We start from the raw sequence: 22,627 nt of genomic DNA, 5'->3' as shown, positions 1-22,627 counted from the left end.
CTGGTTCAGTGGAAGGCGACGCGTCATGGGGATTTAGGGCTACACCGGGAGCGCAACTGAAGTTCCACAGTATTTACTTATTCGAAACATGTGTAGAGCACACCATTTTACATATTTTTATATCAGATTTTTTTTTTGTTCTTACTTGTTTAGTGTGGAAGTAGCTATGTGAGATCATTTATAGCAGCGGTCCCCAACCACCGGGTACCGGGCGGGACATTCCTAACCGGGCCGTAGCCTACGACAAGAGTTTTTAAAAAAAATGCAAACTCAAATAAACTCAATTTAATTCGCAATAATGTCACATTCGCAATAATACCCACTGACGATGGTGAGCCAGATACCTCAAAGAAAAAGAAAGGGTCATTCAACACGAAATATGACGAGTCATATTTAAAATATGGTTTCGCAGAGACCGGTGACTCGCATGCACCAAGTCCTTTATGTGTGGTATTTGGCGATAGGTTGTCAAACGAAGCAATGAAACCATCAAAGCTAATTCGACATCTAGAGTCCAAGCATCCTACACTTAAAGTGTACTTAGGCTACATTTAAACTATACAATGCTCAACTGACAGCAGCACCAAACAGTTACTGAATTTGCCTATGTGTAAAGAGCTAAATTACCTAGATTGTAGTAGACAATCACTGTATAGGGCAACTGAAACAACACAAAATAAATAGGGCTGTTGCTGGAAATATTTTATTCCTGTAGGCTATACTACATTGCTGGTACATTTTGGAACATTATAGCTACATTAACTAATTATCTTTAATGTCTTCCAGTAGCCTATCGTATAGGTTACCGTATATTAGTTGGCTTGTGCATGAATATGACTTGATGTTTTGTAGCCTACATTTCCGTCAGTCTACAGTCTTTTAGCACATCTTCACCATGATAATTAACCCTTCCAAGATAGAACACTTTCGACGCTCAACTTTGAGAGACCAACCACCACTCATGCCATCGATGTTGAATTTTGGGCGTCTGACGGAAATTGATCAATCTGACCAACAATTAACATCGATTTGACACTCTTTTGCTGTCCGGGGTTGCAAATCATTCATTTAGAACATTTAAGTTACGCTGTTTCGAATCGTATCGTCTTTTACATGAGAGATTCACACCCCTAATGTTCACACATGATAGATGTAGCGTCAAGTTCACGTTTTTCACATTTTTAAGAGATCGTTACCTTCACTGTTCATACATAACTGGAGCTAGTTCTTTTCAAGTAATGCATGCACAACACGGAACACGGAACCCCCGACCCCCCCCCCCACCGGTCCGTGAAAAAAAAAATGGGAATCAAACCGGATACATAAAAGGTTGGGGACCCCTGACTTAGGTTATGCTTAGGCCTAGCTTAATTTTTTCATTGTGTCTCTTCAATACCTTAACTATAATTGACACTTTGAATAGGCTGTAACATATGCTTAGGCAAGACTTACCTTACCTTGCCTACTAATGAAAAAGCCAGAGCCATGTATAAACATTTACCACAGACAGACAGAATACTCTTGAAAGAGTATGATGTTTGCCAGGCTGGGAGATTACTGAACCTCTCACCACCCCACCCCTCAACATCAGCCCTGGCATTTCTTTTGTTCAGTCAGTACCACATAATCTAGTAAATCTAGTAACCTAGAACATGAGTCATGACTCTCTGGTAAGGCTTCAGTAGGCCAACTGCTCAGTGGTTGTCCATAGGCCCAGACAAAAATATCCCGGCATATTATCATATGATAACCTCTGCAAAGTGGTATTTACCATGGCTTTTATATCTATACCCTATTAAGTCATGTCATATTGTAGGCTACAGGTCATGCAGCAATGCATCCAAGTGTGTAGGAAAATGGGACATGTCTTAATTAATGTTCTATCATAGAAGCTATAGACCTTTGGAAAAGAAAAGGTTTGTGCTGTTTAATGTTTTCCCTTAATGGCACAGGGCCGTAATAGCTGAACTCTACAAGGAGTGGAGGTGAGACCTGTGAGTATGGCATTGCAGTAGTCCAGACAGGTAGAGATGAAGCAGTGGATGAGTGAAGTAAAGTATACTTTGTCCCCAAGAGGAAATGTTGTCTTGGGCTTCACGATAACTGCATCACAGACATACACAGCTCATGCATAAGGCAATTACAAAAACAACAGTTACACATACAGCCCCACACCACCACAGTTACAACAAAAGACAACTCAGTCAGAGCTGCACACTGGATAACATATAGGTAGCCAGCTATCTATCATTGAACATCTTTATGGCAGTTGGAATAAAGGAGTTTTTGTATTTATTTAATCTGCAGTTTAGTACTCTAAAGTACTACCTGATGGTAGGAGGGCAAACTCCTCGTACAGGACGTGTGTGGGGTCTTCTACAATTTTCAGTGCCTCCCTGAGGACTGACTTGTCATAGAGTGTCTGCATGTAGCCCTGGTCTGGATGACCTACAATCTTCAGTGCAGTTTTGACCAGATGCCCCAACTTCGACTTTAACTTGAGGATGGATAAGGATTTCGGTTACTGAGTCTGATAGCGAGGATCATAGTTTTGAGATGTTTCTCAGGTAGAATGCTGATTTTGTGATGTTTTTAATGTTTTAATGTGGGACTGGAATGGCGCCCAGGTCCAGGATGATATTTAAAAAGTAACAAAAAGACAGGAAAAACTGACAGAAAAAGAAAATGAGTGATTATATATACAATATATATATATATATATATATATATATATATATATATATACACACACACAGAGAGAGAAAGAGAGAGAGCAGCAAAGGAGGCATGACAAAATGTTGAAATCATGAAGATTCCATTTGTTTGAATGTGAATAAAAAAAAAACAGGTTTTCTGCCAAAAAAAATTTAGATGGCTACTCATTTTATCAGACATTGTTTTTTTACTTCTGTTGGTGTAACAACCACCTTGGGGGGTATCACTATTTGGTCTGGTTCATGGACAACTGGGCTCAGATAAGAACAGAACATTTCCTGACAATTCAACAAACACTTTATGAAAACAGTGGATACATTGCACTAGTATGTATATAACTATTTCCCAACACTGTACACTTCCACTTTCACACACACACTTGCATCATATATACAATACGCTGAACATGTAATCTCTTTGTTGTAAATTGGAACATGGCTTACGAATATAACAGAATAGTCTTATACAAATAAACAATACTATGACAATACTGCATGAGCAAGTGTAAAAAAACAGATCAATTGTGTTGAAATTTAAAAAGATGTTACCTCAAAAATTAAAAAGTGACAAAAAGCAATATTGAACATTATTTTTTAAATGATATTGAAAAACAAAACAATATTCACATAGCCCCAGAATTGCATGCATATGTGCAGAATTGGAAAGCATGCCAACAGTTAAGCTATGAAATATACATTTCTACAGTATAGCTTTCTGCATGGTAGGAGTGGTATAGTGTGTGTCAGGGTCACACTGTGGTCAGAGATATAACAAATGATCTGAAATGTTTCCAATCAGTGCAAGGATGAAGGAGGAATTGTAATTGATCAATCCCTGAGCGAAGTCTATGGCTAATGTCTATTTGGCCTTCTCATTCTTCTTCTGCAGAGTCCCGAGCAGTTTCTCCGACATGAAGTAAGGCCTCTCTGCAGTGCCATCGTTGCGTTCCAGGTCCTCCACTGGGAATATAACACACACCAAATAAGACACAAACTTCTTCCCAGCGTACTGTATTCATACGGAATCTCACTCACTCACACACACACACACACACAAATACAGACAGACCTACTGATTCTCACTGCTCCCGCAGAACTTACCTTTGATATTACATTTGGCGAAGGTACAGCATAGTCTAGATCTAATCTCAAAACGCAATCTGCATTTCCACTTTAGCTACAGACAACAGAACAAGAAGGCCATAGGAGAGTTATGTGTATAAAGGAAAGCCAGAGAGAGTATGTTACAGTAGAAGAAAGATGCGTTTTAATAGAGCACTAATAGACCATGTGACTAACATGCAATAAAGAGCAAAAAAGACAGAGGTAGAAAGAGACAGATAAAGGCAGACGAGTGTCCAATTTCAGTGGTCAACGCCATCTATGATCCCAAGGCAAAAAAGTGGTGTTTTCTTCAGATCATTACTTGATTGGAGCAACAATAAGCACAATACTTAATCCATACATTTATATATACAAACCAACAGGCTTTGTTAGTGTATATACCACAATTTCATACAAAAGGACTACACCATTTGGCGTCAGCTGGTTTCAGTGTAAACACAGGAGAACTGGATTATGCCTTTTTTTTGTACCTTTTGTAAACGTAGCGTCATTAGATTAGTGCACTCTAGAACACAATTAAGACATCCATCAACCTTTCACAGAGAGTAGGCACAGATCCAGCACCAGAAGTAAAAATGTACATCCTTCACATAAAACACTCTCACATGTGTACGAGTGCACACACACACACACACAAAATGTTAACAAACAATACAAGTTGGTTTTGTACCAACTGTTCTATAACTTAGCATGTGGTTTTCGGGTCTGTTCTTTTATTTAAAAAGGCTCGTCATCATGCCTCCCCAAATGCCACAGTTTTAGAGTCACGAGATTGTAACAAGGCTGCATACTGTCATATACCTAATAGTGTACTTAACATAGGAACAAGCTCAATTCTGCAATTCCCAGTAACCAGACTAGACTAGAAGACAATGCTATTCTGGTCCTACAGCTACTCAGAGTGGCAAGCTTATGGCGTTTTTACCTTACCCATACAAGAAGTGTTGATAGCTGGACATCTTTTTACATTTGGCTGATACAGTACATACCAGTCTACACAAACAGCATACGACAGCAAGCCATTTAAATAAGATATATCCAGACTTTTCCCTACGCGCCTGATAGTGTCATATCCCTTTGAAAGTCAATGACTCACGACCGATTCTGAATTCATTCCTGAGGCGTAAGTGGGGTGTCCATTTCTTGCGGGCCATTTTCCTTGGGCTTCTCCTCTTCATCCTGCTCCTCCTCCTCCACGGCCGCCGCTGCCACCGCTTGAGGCGCCGTCTCCGTCTCCTTGTTCTCCTCGGACTCTGCGTCCAGAATCCCGTTCTGCAGAGGAGCGGCCTGCGGCACGGCGGTCTGCGTCTCGGGCTCCGACGACAGCGTCTGTGGCGGCGGCGTGGTCTCCTCGGCCGGCGCCTCCTCCTGGGTGAGCGGCTGCTGCTCCTCCTCCTCGTGCGTCGTCCTCACGGTGGCCTCCTGCTTCACCTGCACCTCCCCGTCTTGCTCCACCTGCTGCAGCGGGGTCTCCTCCTCCTCCATCGGCACCGCCGTCGCCGCCGAGCCCTCGTCTGGCTCGTCCGGTTTGGTCTTGGACAGAATCTCGTGGAGTTCGGGAGACATGAAATACGGCCGCTCCGTGGAGCCGTCGTTTCGCTCCAAGTCCTCGCCTGATGAAGCGTTTTCAATCGCCGCCATTGGAAGCGGGTGCACGCATGCATTGGGGTGTGTGAATGAGTTAGGGATCGGGTTAGTAGAAAAACATTGAGGGAACAAGACAACGGAGGGATAATTATAACAAAGGAGGTAAGGAGTGAAGGAAACAGAAAGGGAGAGAAAGAAAGCAGAGTCAGAGACACAGCAACCGGGCTGTTAGGGGACAGACTAAGCACTGCAGTGGGGCAAAGTCACAGTGCCCTCATTTTGGGCTCTCAAGTGAAACGCATCAATGCTAAAACAACTGCTAGCTTGCTACGCTAAATATGTTTCACTTCTCTTTATTACTTTTAGCTGTCTAAGATATTCTGTGTATGTTTTTCATATGATATTGTTTCATATGACTAATAACAGGTCAAGCACCCAGACAGACAAATGCGAGTGCATTACTTACAGAAGCACAGGAATAGTGTGTCCACACACATGGCATACACACTGAAGAAGCCATGGGCAATCAGATAGGAGCCGAATACTATGGTCTACAATAACAAAAACAACAACAACATGAAAACATCATTACACAACACTGTTGGAAAATCACATCAGCTTGTAAGAGCCAAATACATTTGGACTTTTGGGATGAACTATCTGATGAATGTGATGAAGGTTTCTGGTTTTCCTTGCAATGGGAATTCAAGAAACATTTAGGCCAATCTAGCCATCAAACCAGATCGACTCTAAAGCCTTACCATGATTGGGACCCAGTAATAGTTAAGGTTGGGGGCTGCATCCTCGATGCCCTTAATTCTCCCAGAGAAAAAGAAGAATGAGCAGATGCCTGGACACAAAGGACAGGAAACAGAGCAATGCGTTACATGACAGCAAGCACCTTACATTTTTTGCAGATTAATCAGATTAATCCACCTGGATTATGTGTGTCATTTGTCATTCATTTTATTCAATGCATGTGCCACTTACCCACAATTCCAACAATGAGCAGCTTGCCCAAGAAGAGGAGGAAATCTGTAACCTTATCAAGCACTGCCACTCTGCAAGGGACAAGATTCATGTTTTAGTTATGGGTGCATTCTTTACAGCAGACATAGCTCTATAAACCTGCATGATAACTCAAAATTGAGAGAACTTATAATTAAAAATTCACTATAATTCAATAATACCATAATTCACCTGACAATGTTCCTCATTAGAAGGAAGAAAGCATCCTTTGCTGCTGTGCAGAAGTTCTTGCCATATATTGCCACCTAGTGGAGAAAAAAACAACAACTGCAACCATGTGCACCAAAGGCCTGATGGAAACACTGACCATTCCTTCCAAATGTCATGCACGCACACACGGCATGTTCTCTGAGGACAGCACTACAATAGTTCCGTTTGTAAAGCACCAGAACATAGAGGGAGGAGGTGACGTCTAAAACTAGAACTCAGCAAGGACTCAGCAAAGAACTCAGCTGTTCTCCAAATGTGCACAGTCAAGGGTGTTCCACTTACCATGATGTAGGCATTTCTGTTCAGGAACTTGATGAACTTCTCCAGGCACCAGAAGCAGCACTTCATACAGCTCAGCAGGAATTTGGCAAACCTATTTTGAGCTCCTATTGGGGAGAGTTATAAAAAATAAGATGAGTATGAACTACTGATAAAAAAATCCTCCTCCTAGTCACTCGATATACTGATTTACATTCACAGTTACTGTGGCTAATAATTTTTGTCTGATGCAATTAACAATGGTATATATATATATATATATATATATATATGTATGTATATATTTTATTAGTACATTGAGCTGAACTTCATGCATGTATCACAGAAATCCTCTCAGCCCATCCATGGCCCCCTGACCTTTCAGTTTCTGGTCCAGATACTCCAGGATGACCCTGATGACCTGCACGATGGCCAGAATGAGGGAGCCGAACGCCAGAGAGCCTGTGTGGTACCTGCACGGGGGAGGGAGGGGGGTAACTGTCATGAGTGTCAGTTTTCCTGGCTCTTTTTCTGACCACACCCTTTACCAGCTGTGATGCTGGTGGTGCTGGCCATAGCGTCAATTATTCATGTCCATATGATCTCTGCTAATGTTTCATTGATGACTCTTTTGTTCTGAGTGGCCAAACCCCATTTCTCTTACAGAGACAAAAAGATTGCCTTCACAGTCCAACAAGCAGCGACACGTCCACACGGTAGCTGACTCCCGGAGCACCATGCTTGTTGTAAAGCTAGCCGCCACAGTTTTGGGTTGGGCTCATGATTTCCTCTAAACCATTCCCTTCTCTCTTCTCTGAAGTTGCTCTGCTCTCATAACACATCTGTACAGCATACGATGCATAACGACGCACACACACACATACACACATGCTCTGCTCTCATAACACATCTGTGATGCATACTGTATACACGCACACACACACACACACACACACACACACACACACACACACACACACATGCACTCAGGCACAAACACACACAATCACACACGCACACACGCACACATACACACAATCACACACACATGCATGCACAAACACACACACACACACACAAACACACACACACACACAGTACGGTATGAGAGTTGGTACCTGAGAGCCCTTCCCAGTGAGGCGCATATGGGGAAGGCAGGGATGTCCTCTGGCTTCTTAAAGGCCCAGTAGTACGAAGCGAAAGCCCCTGCTAGGGTCACTTGCCCCAGTGCCGTTACAAAGTTGGCACACCAGAAGAAGAGGAAGAGGTTGTAGAACTGGAACACGATCAGGTACTTGTGGTAGAGGGTCTCTCCGCCGTAGAAGGCAAACTGGCACTCAGCATCTCGACACACATCTGTGATGTTGGAGTCCTTGAAGGTCTGGAAAGGGTCGGGTGGAGACACGAGGAAGTGTTTAGTTATTGTGTTAGTCTGACCAAATCCAAACTTTTTAAATGCATGTAAACATGTTAGTCCGGCAGAAATCAGAGCTTTTTCAGGGTCAGGTGGAGGTTTTTCAGGTAATCAGAAAGGAGACACAGAGAGGACTTCACCCAAACAAGACAAGCAAATGTTGACTAGACCTTAAATACCTGACTTGAGCCACACAAGCAATTACACTAATTAGAGTTTACTACTAAGACTTTCAGGATCAATACAGATGTGCTGTCCCTTCATGCCTTCAAGATATATAGCCAATTGTGAAACACCTCTTTGAGGGAACTGGCAATAGTGAAGCAAACTCTGAGGACGGACTTGCTTACTCTATTCACTTTATACAACTGTGTAAAAACAATACAATAGTTGGGGTTGTGGGTCATAACAAATAACATCACAACTGCTGATCTACCATCTGTGAATATGCATTGATGCAAAACAGGAGAACCGCACTGGATAAGATACTGAATTACCCAACTTTATCCAGCCAGGAGAAGCGCACTGGATAAGATACTGAATTACCCAACTTTATCCAGCCAGGAGAAGCGCACTGGATAAGATACTGAATTACCCAACTTTATCCAGCCAGGAAGAGAAGCAAAAAAAGGTAGCAACAAAAAAATGCCAACCAATTTCCATAACCAATAATTAACTCCAAATAGAAAACAAAACAAATTTGTCACAGATAAAATCAATTATTAACTCAAAGTCACAATACACAAATCACAGTATCATAGATGTGGCATTACATTGTGGCACGGCAATGCAGCCTCTGTGTTATTTTATTCTGAATAAAATGTCAAAATAGAAAATGCTGAGTGGCCTGGTCTTCAAAAATGCTCCATGCAAGCGGCTGAAGGGAGTGGGGTTTGGGGGGGGGGGGGGCTTACCTTTGGGTCACAACGCTCCAGAGAGTGCGAACACTCACTGGTGTTGAACACTTTATACACGGCCTCGTTGGAGGTGGACAAGAAGCTGAAGGAGTGTGTCAAGGAGTTTTGCCACAAGTGACCGCGACCAGAACAGAGCGCTTCAGAGCCCTTATTTATTTCCTTGTTCCTGAATAAAGTGCAAATGAGCGGTCAGTGGGAAAACCCCCTTAGACTCATACCCCAACAGTATGGGAGGGAGGGAGTCGGACAGGCTGAAAAGGATACACAGCAGTGACCGCCCAGTACGCAATCACCAGGGACAGCAGGAAGAAGGTCAACAGAGGGTAGACCAGCGAGGACATCACATGACCGACGGCCCTGGAGGAAAGGCGGCGGGAGATAATGAGTGACCCATCTGTGAGAGACACGCTGAAATGAATGAAACGGCAGTTTCCGTGTAGTTTGCATTCAGCGCTCACCTGCTCGCTTCCTTAATGAGAGCGATGGCGATGAGAATTCTCTTCCTGAGGAAGATGAGGAGGATGATGATGACCAGCTCCACGATGGCCAGGATGATCACTGAGACATAAGGAAGGAGACGGAGAGAGGGAGAGAGAGAAATAATAATAATAATTATTATTATTATTATTATCATAGGGAAATGAGATTGGGTTGAATGGAAAAATGCAACCAACAAGTATTATATTGGTTGAAATGTTAAGAACCAGACAACATTGGATGTACTATCCGTAAGTAAGCAAGCGAGAGTAAAGTGCTCACTAAATGCTAGCCAGGTCTGCCGGAGATATTAAGTAGTGTAAGTATAAGTATTATACTATAAGAAAGTAAAGTGCTCACTGAATGCTAGCCAGGTCTGCCGGAGATGCAGATACACAGAGAAGTCTGTCTGCAGGCCGAGGTCGCGGATGGTGACATCAGCACCAGGAGTTCCTTTTAGAGCAGCGTATTCCAGGTAGCAATGGATAATCCCTGGGAGAAGGATGGGAAGGTCATTTGTGATGCACTGACATGCACATTTATTCATTTAGCAGTCATCCAACGTGACTTACAGTACATAGGTCAATTCTATTACAAGGGACCACATTGTCCCCAGAGCAATTTGCATTGGTCAAGGGCACAACGCTGGAAGCCGGGAATTGAACCCACAACTTTTTTTCAGGCTACTGCATGCTAGCCCAGCTCCTTAACCACACTACCACCGCCCATGCTTGGATGTTTACGTTGTCCACATTGTCTTGCACTTTAACACAGTTACAATACTCTCTCTCTTTCTGATATGTTTGATGTGGACTTCAGTTTACCGTAAAAAATGACGACGATGACCATGGCCATCATGACCCAGACCATGATGCCTGCCAGGAAGCGCAGCAGCACGATGAAGATCAGACTGACGACCATTGCGATAACGAGACCGCTGCAAGGAAAAGGGCTCAACATTATGAGTAATATCTACAGCAATATAAGCAATACAACGCCACATAGTAAGATGAAATGTATGTATGCAATCGTATGTGATTCCTACAGTGTAAAAAATATACTAGAAACGTAAATTGTTTTAACAGATTTTTAAGAAAGTCACCACTAAGGTTAAATTGGTTTGTTTAGATCCTGTGAAATTGCTACCTTGGCAACGCCACGTCATGGCTTCAGAACTCTATTCTCTCGTTTTGTGCTATGCATAAAAAAAAATGCTTACATCAGGATCCAGTGCCAGGACTGAGTGTAGTCTTCAAAGACCCTCATGAAAACCTGTCGTGTTTCCGTAGCAATGTTTGACTTCCTGTAAAACACAATTTTGCTTTACTGTAATATGGATAAAGTGAATTTGGTAGTTCAATGCCTGAACCATACTGTAACTCAGCAGTGGGCTGGACAGGTTCTGTGACATGATGGAGACTGACTGGCACAAACTGGCTTGGTAGACAATCCTAAGGTAATACTGGGACTTGGGAGCAACACTTACTTTGTAGCATCCAAGAGATCATTAGCATTGTGGGTTACATCGTTCTCATCCATGTAGCTGGTTGTATTCTCACCGATGACGACGACTCCTCCCATCTTCGTCCCCAGGTCTGGCAGGCAGCGGCGAGAGACTGAAGCAGGGCAATCAATTTGTCATCCAAAGTATTTAAATCTTGACAAATATGTTACACACATAATCTACCATGCTTGCTATATAAATGCAGAAGACACAAAAGGCACATTGTTTGAATGAACACGTCACACTTGTTAAGTGCTCAAGAAAATGCACACGTAAACGTACAGTTTTTACTTGGAAAGATCATCCCAGGACAGAGGCGATCCCTCAGAATCTCTGTGACACTCTGAAAACAAGAAGGAGAACATCTAGTGAGTTACGTTGAGATTCTGTCCTTGAATATTACAATAATATATTATTCATTTTTTTCGATTGTTTACACATAAAAAACTGGTACTTGAGACACAATGACCACAACATGTAGCTCATGCACCAACCCCCTGAACCAATTCTGCTAAACTACAAGCCGCTTCCTGCTTTACACTCAAATTGCACTTCTAAAACACACTTTTTTCACAACACTACACACAATTCTCTGCATTTGGCACAATTTTCATGAAGAAAATATCAAATATCTTGTTTTCACAAGGAACACACTGCCACACTGTTTTCCATTCATCATAGTGTTTTACATTGAGCACGTCAGTGTTCAACTGGTTCTTATAAATGTCTATTCATTTGATGGTTTGTGTGTGTCATTTGAAAACAAAATACCATCTTGAGAAGAAATAACATTGTTTTGAATGTACAGTTTCATTTTGCAGGAGAATTGAGGGGTTTTGCCCATTGTGTGTGTGTGTGTGTGTGTTTTTTGATTTGTGTGTAAAGTTCTGAGAGTATTGAGGCATGCTTTCAGAAAATGTGTGTAAACAATCGAGAAAAACTGTAACATTAAAAGGATAGTACAGCTCAGTGAGAAGGGAATATCATTTCAAAATACAAACCAGCATGGACAACTCTGTATTCTTGCAGAACTTCGTGTAATAGGCCATGTCGTCAGGTTTAAGACGTGCATTCGCCAGCGTCAGGAACTTATTCGGACATGATTCCACACAAATCTGTCCAAATACAAAGAACTTCATTTTTATTTCAGGGTACAAATACACAGTGTCACACTGTATACACACTGAAGCCAGTTAAGAAAAGGATATTTTAGAATGACTAAATTGTTTGTTGACAACAAACATTAGTTTAGCAATGGCAAACAAACATAACAGTGCTCTTTTTCTCTAAACACTAACTCAATTCAAACTGACTTTAATAGGACTACTTTCATTTAGATTGGCACACAAAAGTGTTTTTATTCCCTGTGGAACCCTCTTGGTGCATTGGGGGAAATGCATGGCGGGGTGGGAGTTAGTGGTCAGTGTGTGGTGGGAGCTGACCTGTGTGGTAGGGCACTGGAACTCCAGGAGCGTCAGTGGGCTGGCACACTTCAAGATGTTGAAGTAGAACAGAAAAGGCTTCTTCCTGCAGGAGCAACACAGAGGGACATGTCAGAAGAGGGTCCTCACCAGTCTATTCAAGCACACACATTACGCACTGCAACAGTCCAGAAGCAAAAGAGTAAGAGTTTCGTTGTGAGAGAAATATGTGAGAGCTTGAATATATATATATATTAAAAAAAAAAGAATCAAAGGCAATATGACATATGCTGCATACATGGAGGGCATGAAGAGTGAACTTACTCCAGGTCAGTCCCTGCCTGCCCACAGAACTGCCCTGTGCTGTCGGTGGGGTATATGACTTTACGAGGGTCACCCCTCGACCAAGCTACAAGGAGAGAGAGAGAGACGTAAGTATGTGCAGTGTGCTTGTAATCTGGCCCTCTACAGGACAGTGTAAGAAAAGCACTCACACATACAGTATAATTCGTCATGGCCATTTGTCCATCTTGGCCACTGATTAAATGTCTCATTTACATCTAGACATAAGAGTGAAACCTTACCCAGAATTCCCACGCCAAAGTAGCCCAAAATGGCCAAGATGAAAAGGATGCAGCACAAGACGTCTGTGCAACCCCTGTCAAGGAGGAAAAGTTCATTGTTTGTTAAAAATATACAGAAGAATGCAGAAGACAGCAAAATGGTTGGATAGGCTACATATGGTATACAGTAATATGAGTAACACACGCAAAACAGAAAAGTCTCTTCAGTACCTGTTATGAATAGGGCCTTTAAAAGTGGGGTCAAACTTCCGTGGGTCCCCTATGGAAGCAAAATGATGAACATTGTTTACATGGTCTTGTCCTGTGTATGTGGGTGTGTTTGTTTGTGAGAATATGAGCACGGGTGTTTATGCTTTCACATCGTGAGAGCTTTTGGCATACCATTCATTTTCTCCTGCCAAGACAGACATGCCTAGCAACCCACCATATTGCAGCCTAACAATCAGTATCGCTGCCTAAGCTTATTGGACGTTCATCCAGCTCTATGCAGTTACAAGGTCAGACACCATTTGCTTAGCAGATGAGTGATGATTAAAAAAGCCAAGTTTATATTTAAAAGTAACAGTTAATTTTTAATTGGGGGCCGAGCAGCGAAGCTGCGAAGGCACCCATTGTGTTTCTTAGTTTTCTTATTATTATAAATCCTCTGCCATTGAAGTCTATGGCAGCCCATAGAACCGTCTGGTGAAAAGTTGTGAAATTTGGCACACTAATTAGGCAGTACCCCATGATTAATTTCAGCAAGTTTTAAGTCCGCACCCCGAGCGCTCTAGCGCCACCAACAGGCCAAAGTTGGACATGCTTTCACGCACGTAACTTCTGACCCGTTGGCTCGATTTTGAAAAATGAGCTATCCTTGGAATCCTTGGACCAAGCTGAGTTCAACACACCCTATGATGTCAATTGTTGACCTCTATGTTTAAATCACAGCAAGTGTGATCATATCTCAGTCAATCTTTTATTTTTGATGTGAAACTGATGACAGCAAGTTCCATCTAGTTCATTCTAATGTGTGCGTGCAAGGGTGGGACGGGGTGGGATGGGCAGAGGCGGTTGCGGCGGTGGGCTGGCTGGGGGAGGGGGCGGCGACACTCAGCCCTGGTTCAGCCCCACAAAATCAGTTATGTTTTGATGTGAAACTTGACCTTGTAACTCAGCCAATCTTGGGTTGTATGGCATGGAACTTGCTGTGACTGCTTAACCCTTAAGAACGTACCGTCACACTGGTGTGACGGCCGTTAACTATCCTTAAAAGCGTACCGTCACACTTTTGTGTTTGGAATGTTGCTACATAAGTATTCTAATTGCTGCTTAACAATGGGCTACCACTGGTTGGCTAACATGGGCTGACATTGTACATTCTCAAAGTCAAAGATGGTCTCTCGCAAATCACTTTGCCACTACCATTTTGTTATGTCCACATTTTGCAGATCTAGTTTATATTATGATTGTGTGGTTGGGCTATACATGACAAAATCCACTGAAGTGGCAAGTATTGGGAAGACGTTTATTTACAGGAGGCTACAAATGTTGCTAACTTCACTGCCATTTATTGCCATATTTCTGAATGTCAGTCATTACACCAAGCACAATAAAACAAGCAAAATTAGTGATTTTTCTAAATTAAATGATGATGTTATTCAGTGTTTAGTCAAATCTCATGGCCACTGATAAGATGAAAATCAAAATGACCGCGAAATGTACGGAATGCTGGAAACAAACATCGTTCATTCACGAGCTATGTAGCTTTCAGTAACGCACGGCTCAGGAAACATAGTTTGCTACATTCATGACATTAAAACTCGCACAAGAAATGCGCATACATCTTTATCTTGTCCCATTATAATCACAGCTTTATTTGCGCAATAGCAGTGCATCCATCTAGTCCGTCAATGCAAAACATTACAGCAACCGGCATCTCGAAGTTCATTCATCGTTCATTCATCGTAGTATTTACAGACGCTATACAATTTCATCGATAATATTAGTCATGGCACATTTGAAAAGGCGTCAGCTTACTGATGAAGAGATCAGGGTTATTTTTACATCTAATGACGACTCTGATGTGGACATTGAACATCCGTCTGAGGTAAGAGCAGAGATATTCGCGTGTCCTGTTATCCTCGTGACAATTGTAACACATTGTCAGCGCGACTTAATTTGCGAAATCACGTGCATGCATGCAACACATGTGATCACATGATGAAAGCATGTGTGGTACTTTGCAATATTCACGGGAAATAAAACAGACCAGGGGCCTCATGTACAAAGCTTGCATACGCACAAAAATGCTGCGTACGTCACTTCTCACGCTCACGTCCGGATGTACGAAGGCTGACTTGAACGTGAGAATGTGAGGTCCTCCACGCAAACTTCATGTCTGGCGTAGGCCTACGCACATTTCCAATGTGTATCGTCAGTTGGCGACACTTAGAGGCAATGCAGCGCAACAACATTAGTTGATCGCGAGTCTAGGCCTTTATTTGCACAGTATATTGTGAAACGTGGGTTATTAAAAATGATAACACTTCGAAAGTAGGCCTTTGTGTCTATATTTAAATGGACATACAACATGCGCAAATTGTACTAAGTTATGCAACAACCTATCTAATGACAACTGTAGACTTATTAGAGGATCAGAATTAAAAGGGAATGTGAAACCTAGCCTACACAGAGGCGATATTTGGTTACACGATTGTTGATGACTGGCTTATCAAACATTTCAGATTTTGAAGAGCTTTCCACAAAACAAATGGGGTCGGCTTCACGCATTTGCCCATGCCTTAAAATGTGCCGAGTGTTTTCCCTTCATATATCCGATAGTTTTTATTTGAAAGAAATACATATGGGACAGGATCATGCATGTGAATAGATAGGCTGACTATAATAAGCGTGAATATAAGCTATTTCCCTTAGTGTGATTGACTGCATAGGATACTTTGACTTTCCTCGAGTAAGCATTCGCATTATTGTTGTCACACTTGTGTGCAAATATAGGGATATGATCCAGAAATCGTAATGTTGTGGCGATGTGGCCTGGATCGACTTTGTTTATTCCACCTCGAGTGCGCGATGCGTGGTAGCCTACTTGGACACGATTCATTTAATGTTTTTTTTAATTAATGCAGTTGTAATGGTTCAAATGCATCAAACCCAGTTATGCGAACCCTGTCACCTACTTGCAGACAGAACAATAATTCTGCCACAGTCTCTGACCCTATAGCTGCCACTGCTAGTGCTACGCTCTGCCACTACTGTTTTTTGTTTGTTATTAATTACAGATGATAAAGACGTAAGTTTCTTGCCATTTCGTCGGATAAACACTTCTATCTCGCATCCGCACTTTTTTTTTTATTATTAATTTGATGATTTTAATTATTAAACTTTGGAGCAGGTTCGAGTATGGATCCACAAATTAGTTTTCATTGTTATTAATATTGCGGGATAGGCCATTTTGTCTTTGCGGAGGTCTGCGCTCTCGAGTGGCCTTCTAGTTAGCATATTAAAATGAGTGTGATTGAGGGAGGAGAGAGGGTGGAGCGTAATGCTTGTGCATGTACGCTTAATTTCACGTTAATTGGGATGTACAAAGAAAAGCTGCGTGGAATGCTGCGTACGCACAGTTTCATACATCAGGATTTTGTTGTGCGTACGCTACTTTTCAGGTTTGCACGTACGCAATGTTTTAGTATGAAATCCACACAAGTCTTTGTACATTAGGCCCCAGGCCATGCTAACACTGCATAGATTGTAGGCCACCTAATAATGACTATAGAATGTCAGTGTAGAACGCTAGTGACGCAGCCCAAAAAACTCACCCAGTGGAGTACGTTGGTTTAAATAAAACCTACGTTCTTAAGGGTTAAGGCTATATGTCTGATGCAACGGCATTGACTTACACGGCAAATCTGGCCTGCTGAACCTTCTGCTTGGCCCCCTCATTGCTGCTTGCAGCTATATTTGATTCTGTAGTTTGTTCTTTATAGAATACTGAACTGAGTGATACATTTTAGAGCGGAAATGGACTTCATCTCATTTCCTGTGTCAACATCTCCAAACCCTTCTACCGTGTCTATTCACACAGGAAGGAGGCACTTTTAGATCTTCTATTATACGTCACAAGGCCATAAATAACAGCCCAAGTGAGAAATAAGATATTTTTTTTACCATAGTACATTTTCCTCTTAACCTTAAATGGTATGGAATTGTATGTTAGCTTAAGTCTGACACTGTCACTGTAGTCAGACGTGGCCCGACTTGATTTGAATATCATAACTCATGAGAACAAAACTCATTTTGCATTTTGAAGAAGAATCCTACCTTTCTCTCCATAGGGCGCGTCTTTTGCCATGTCTTGTCCTCCTTGAATACAGACACTGCTTCTATCTGCCCTATTTCCTGCCTTTGTCTCTTCACGAACACATATGCCTACTCTAACCAGTCATCCCCTCTCTGCCCTCGTTCATCTCAGACTTCACTGAGCGTCACAGAGTGTTCTCTGGGGGACGGTCCACCTGAGACCAGCCAAAGTGAGACAAAACAACACCTCCACCAGCATCCCTCTGCAGACGTCTCTAATGGTCCCCTCACAGGTTGTTGATCTTGTGTGGAGTTTCTGCGTTACTTTCACTTTCACTCCCCCTGGTCATAACATCCTCCGTGTGACTAAACAGGTTGAACACGCACATGAACAGAACCTCTGCATGTCCTTCGCTTCCTTCAGACACTATTATGAGCTCATTTACATAATGTCCGTTGGAAATACTAGGAGGGGAGTCGTGTATCAGCCGGCTAAGTTCGGAATTCCAAATGGCCAGTTATGTTGTTATAGATATAAGACCCAACCGCTTGACATCCGCAGAACATGCAGACTTACACGTAGGTCTGAAAGCAGCTAATATCTAAGACTAAGGCACACTACACAATTTAACAAAGCACTGCCTATATTACAGAGTACCACCTCCATGTGGAACTCATCATATTCAGCTGGGGGCAGAAATGTAACAGGTAACTTGGCTGTAAACCATTAACTTATGGCCTACTGTTTTCACTTTTCAATTCATTATATAGTGTTACACTGAAACAAAATAATAAAATCCAAAATGTATTCTTCATATTCCACATGCCAAAACTTCACTTCACACACTTCCAAAAATTAAAAATGGTATGGTATGACTATCACGGTTCACTACAGTTACAGTTGGTGATAAACCTGAGAAAAAACATGGGTTTTTTTTGCCCGAAAATTAACCATGGTTCTTTAAAGGCCCCCTAAAGAGTTTTTTTTTACCAAAATCATTTTGATGGCACATAAACTCTCAATAAGGTGAACGGCACTTCTGCTCTAAGTGCCGTTCACCCTATAGGAAGATATAGGAATTATCTTCGTTCACCCTTTAGGAAGCCATAGGAAGATGCTGTTCGGGTAGGAACATTGCCCCCCGCCTCCAAAATCGAAATGGAAAAGAGCTGCTGTGCTACAGGAATTCAGATCTCTTTTTCTACAGACTGCTGTGGGTGGAGTTATGTTTGTTGCAACTGTAGGAGGACCCTCAGTGCTACTTTAAGCATGCTTTTTATGGTTAACCAGGGAAATAACGGTTCATGCCTATGGTTTTATCATGGTTTCACTACGGCACCTTGGTCATCAACCTGAGTAGTAGTAGTGAGGTGTGGTGAGGCAGCGGTAACGTAGTGGCTAAGGAGCTGGGCTAGCATGCAGTAGCCTGAAAAGTTGTGGGTTCAATCCAAAATGGAGTTGTGCATAGAGTGCATTCCTGGCTTCCACCATTCAGCAAGGCACTTAACCATGGTTATTTACCATTGTAAAACCATGTTTCATTTTCATAACGGATGTTAAAACAATAGTAGTACCACAACTACTATGAAGTGCTATGGATAAACCATGGTTAGTGATCATAAAACCATGGTTCCTGTATAACAAACAGAGCAAACCATATTGAATTTTCATAAGGGATGTTTAAACCCTAGTAGTACCACAGTTACTAAGAAGTGCTATGGATAAACCATGGAGCATAGCAATTATCATCACCATGATTTACCATAGTAAAACCATGGTTACTGTATAAAAAAATATAGGAAAAGCATTGTGAATTTGCCTTCAGAATTTGCAAATTCAGAAAGAGAAACTACACTGCTTCACTCCCACTGGCTGTGTGCACCTCACATTTACTTGAGTGATCAGTCACTGAAGAATGCTATTAAAATTGTCTCCTTAATCCCAAATGGATCCCCATCTGGCTAATTATAATACCAGAATATACATTTATGTCTGGGGTCAAATTGGAGGGGGGGGGGGGGACGGGTGATATAGCCTTATTCAATTAAGATGTCTCTTGTGGGGAACAATTAGTTAGGTACACCATTTGCTATTGTAAAGTGACAACATTCTGTCTGCTTACAATAAACGTCCTGTCCCCACAGTTTCTGCAGTATCTTAAACAAAGAACCAAAAGAATGACATACAGTACAGAAAACCACTAAAATCTAACAGTCAGATCTGATATGTCTCGCCTACCAGTGCATAGCCCAAGGCTGAATTACAATAGGTTATTTGTGGCCAGCTGAGTGTCCAGCTCAGACAATGAGACTGGACATTAGCTCTGCTCCCTGGCAGCCCACATCCCTGAAAGTGGGGAATGGGCTGTTGACAGGCTGTTGCCTGCCTGGCTCTCAGCTCACAGCCTTGCCAGATCTGTCGGGTGGGTGGTGGGGGTTTACTAGTAGCCAGACCTTCCTAAGAAGTTTAGACAACTCAGGACGACTGGTGCAGGCAACGTTGGACTGTTCTTTTAACAGTTAACAGCTGTGCAAGACACAACTTTCCAGGAGTCAAAAGGCGAGGGTTAGTAAAAGGCTGTAGGATTTTATGACCCTCCAGAGAAAAGAGGGATGGCAGGTAGTTCACATGGAAACGGGACATAGAAATTCAGGATTTAAGAAATAAACGTTGAATCTATTGACTGAAAATAAATGTTAAGGGCTGAGCTAGTGTGCTATGCTTTTATTACAGAGATGACACAGGCAGCCTTGTCATGTTTCTAGTAAACTAAGCATTTCAACGCAAGGTCTAATCAACAGTAAAACAACAGTACAGCATGGTCTAATCAAACAGTAAAACAACCCCCCACACACCCATGCAAACATACAGTCAGTTGCCAGCCAGTGTTGGGGGAGATTAAAGAGAGACAGGCAGACAGTGTGTGTGTGTGTGAGTGAGTGAGTGAGTGAGTGTGTGTGTGTGTGTGTGTGTGTGTGTGAGTGAGAGAGAGAGAGAGAGAGAGAGAAAGAGAGAGAGACAGAGGGAAAGAGAGTTTAGTTTCCAGTTTGTTTCTTAAAAACAACATCCCATCTGTATTATTATCATAAGCCTAATAAATTCATTAAGTCACCAATTGAAGAGTGAATTGAACGATGATGTCACACTTAAGAAAACAGGATAACAAAACGCCGCTGACTACCGTTTACTACTGTCTTAGTCAGACCGACCAATGCCTTTTGACCAATGCTGCTAGGGAATTAGCCCGTGTTGATTTTCAGCATCAGGAAACGGTCTCCTTATTTTGCAATTTTTCGTTCAAATCGAAACTGGGCTACACCCAGTCCATTCGATTCGAAGGCTGTTCTTCAACAAACGTCGCAAGCACAGTCAACGGTAACCAATGCCTAGCCTACATTTAGATTATGTGTTATTATGGTGAGTCTGAATGCTGAAAAGCAAAAGACTATTAGCCTACCTATATGATAGCCTACATGCTGTCCACACCCATTTTATTATTAGCTTGCACTAGTCATTGTTTCCAATTTGTTGTCATTCTGATAACATTTGTAAAGAAAGAGGGATATGATAACTAACCATATTTGGAATCGCCATTTTTCTCTTCCATCTCCATGTCGGAAGGTTCAATTTTTCTAACAAGCCAGTTTGTTGGTGAAATCTCGGAGGGCTGAGTACTTGAAGAAAGCATAGACTAAGATGTTCGCCAAAACCCCGCTAACGGTATGTTGTGCAGAACAACCCCTGGTGAATTCCAGTTTGGGCCACTTCACCAATAGTAAGAGTGCATAGCTGAAGGACATGCCTACTAGCCTATATCGTAAAGAGGCGGGATTTGTAGGGGGACACGAAAGAAAATAAGCTCATTCGACTTCGTGCAGCGCTGCGCAGATCTGGCTGAACGTGATGCATGCGCATGCTGCACTTTTTGCAACATGCCAGCCAGCACTGGTCCATGCATCACGTTCGGTCAGATCTGCATTCTGCATGCGGCATGTAACGGGCGTGAAATCGAGCGTCCCTGTTAGTTTTCCGGTACTTAAATGGAACGTGACAAACGAAGGCAAAAGGTTCGAAGTCACCACAGGCCAAAGATTTAAGATAAGAACTGAAAATGAAATCTTAAGATTTTCTTTTTTCAAATTAGAGAAGTTCCTAATGATCTTTGCCTCATTAATTGCACGCGACTTCTTGAGTTCCTGCTGTAGCCTATTATGGAAAAGATCAGGGCTGTAGTGGAAGCTAAGTAGGCTAGCCTAAACACAATTTATCCATCTCTGAAATTTCAGAAATAGAGTTTACCCACCTCTCAAAAAAGTGTACACGATTGTTGATGACTGACTGAAGAGCTTGAGGTCGGCTTCACGCACCTATTCACCAAATGCAACTTTTACAAATAACACTGCATTATCCACATTCACAAATACAGTATGTAGCCTACACTCATCTCTAGGAACCATTTAATATTTAATATAACATTGGACAATTTCCTCCACCATCATCAAACATGTTCTGAATACCTTAATTTAAAAAAAAAATCTGATAGCCTACCTGCATGGCGCAGTCCACCTTATCATTAACAATCGTGTACCATCACAGAATTTATAGTTTACCCACCTCTGAGTGTGTATATGGGCGCAAATTGCTATTTAATAGGTCAAATATTGACATTGTTTCTCAGTGTTTGAGTAATCAGCCAATGAGTCATTGATTAATCTGTGGCGGGGCGCCACGAAATAAAAATCGGCCACAGATGAATATTCTATGTTTAATTTAGTTTAATTTAATTTAATTTAATTTAAATTAAATATAAGGTCAAATCCTTGCATTGCCATTGAGCTGCGCTTTTTATGGACGCAGCCTTTCCTTGCCCCTGCCCGCACTCTCTCGTAGCCCGCTGCCACTCCTCTGCATGTGCATTTAACAAAATATTCACGATTGTTGAAGGATTGTTGTTGCCACATAGAAGCATTGCATAGAAGACATCTGGCTAAATTGCTATTAAATCCGCTTAGCATCGTGACCATGCTGCGCAAATTTGTTATTAGTCAAAACTGCTGCATTGAAGTGAACTCTGCTAAGGTCTTATC

General features: G+C 42.0%; 1 protein-coding gene across 5 annotated transcripts; it reads right to left on the bottom strand.

Moving 5' to 3' along the window:
- Nucleotides 1-2,882: 2,882 nt before the first annotated feature.
- slc44a2 (solute carrier family 44 member 2) lies at nt 2,883-22,243 on the bottom strand. Of its 5 annotated transcripts, none has more exons than XM_042103805.1 (23): nt 22,155-22,243; nt 21,844-21,907; nt 13,451-13,499; nt 13,241-13,314; nt 12,981-13,065; nt 12,678-12,762; nt 12,237-12,350; nt 11,518-11,578; nt 11,218-11,347; nt 10,951-11,034; nt 10,556-10,668; nt 10,092-10,223; nt 9,713-9,812; nt 9,519-9,611; nt 9,252-9,336; nt 8,042-8,304; nt 7,302-7,396; nt 6,948-7,051; nt 6,627-6,700; nt 6,417-6,487; nt 6,188-6,276; nt 5,893-5,977; nt 2,883-3,674 (listed from the first exon to the last, which is right to left on the bottom strand). In XM_042103805.1, exons 1-23 carry the CDS (start codon nt 22,206-22,208, stop codon nt 3,574-3,576), a joined length of 2,205 nt encoding a protein of 734 aa, XP_041959739.1. In that variant the 5' UTR covers nt 22,209-22,243; the 3' UTR covers nt 2,883-3,573. The 5 variants fall into 5 exon arrangements, with proteins under 5 accessions (XP_041959739.1, XP_041959740.1, XP_041959735.1 ...); XM_042103801.1 differs by lacking the exon at nt 2,883-3,674 and adding an exon at nt 3,959-5,452; XM_042103806.1 differs by lacking the exons at nt 21,844-21,907; nt 22,155-22,243 and adding an exon at nt 21,117-21,305.
- Between the last annotated feature and the right edge of the window lie 384 nt (nt 22,244-22,627).

The sequence above is a fragment of the Alosa sapidissima genome, chromosome 9 (assembly GCF_018492685.1).
Source record: "Alosa sapidissima isolate fAloSap1 chromosome 9, fAloSap1.pri, whole genome shotgun sequence".
Classification (NCBI taxonomy): domain Eukaryota; kingdom Metazoa; phylum Chordata; class Actinopteri; order Clupeiformes; family Clupeidae; genus Alosa; species Alosa sapidissima.
This window is presented reverse-complemented; position numbering and strand designations above follow the sequence as displayed.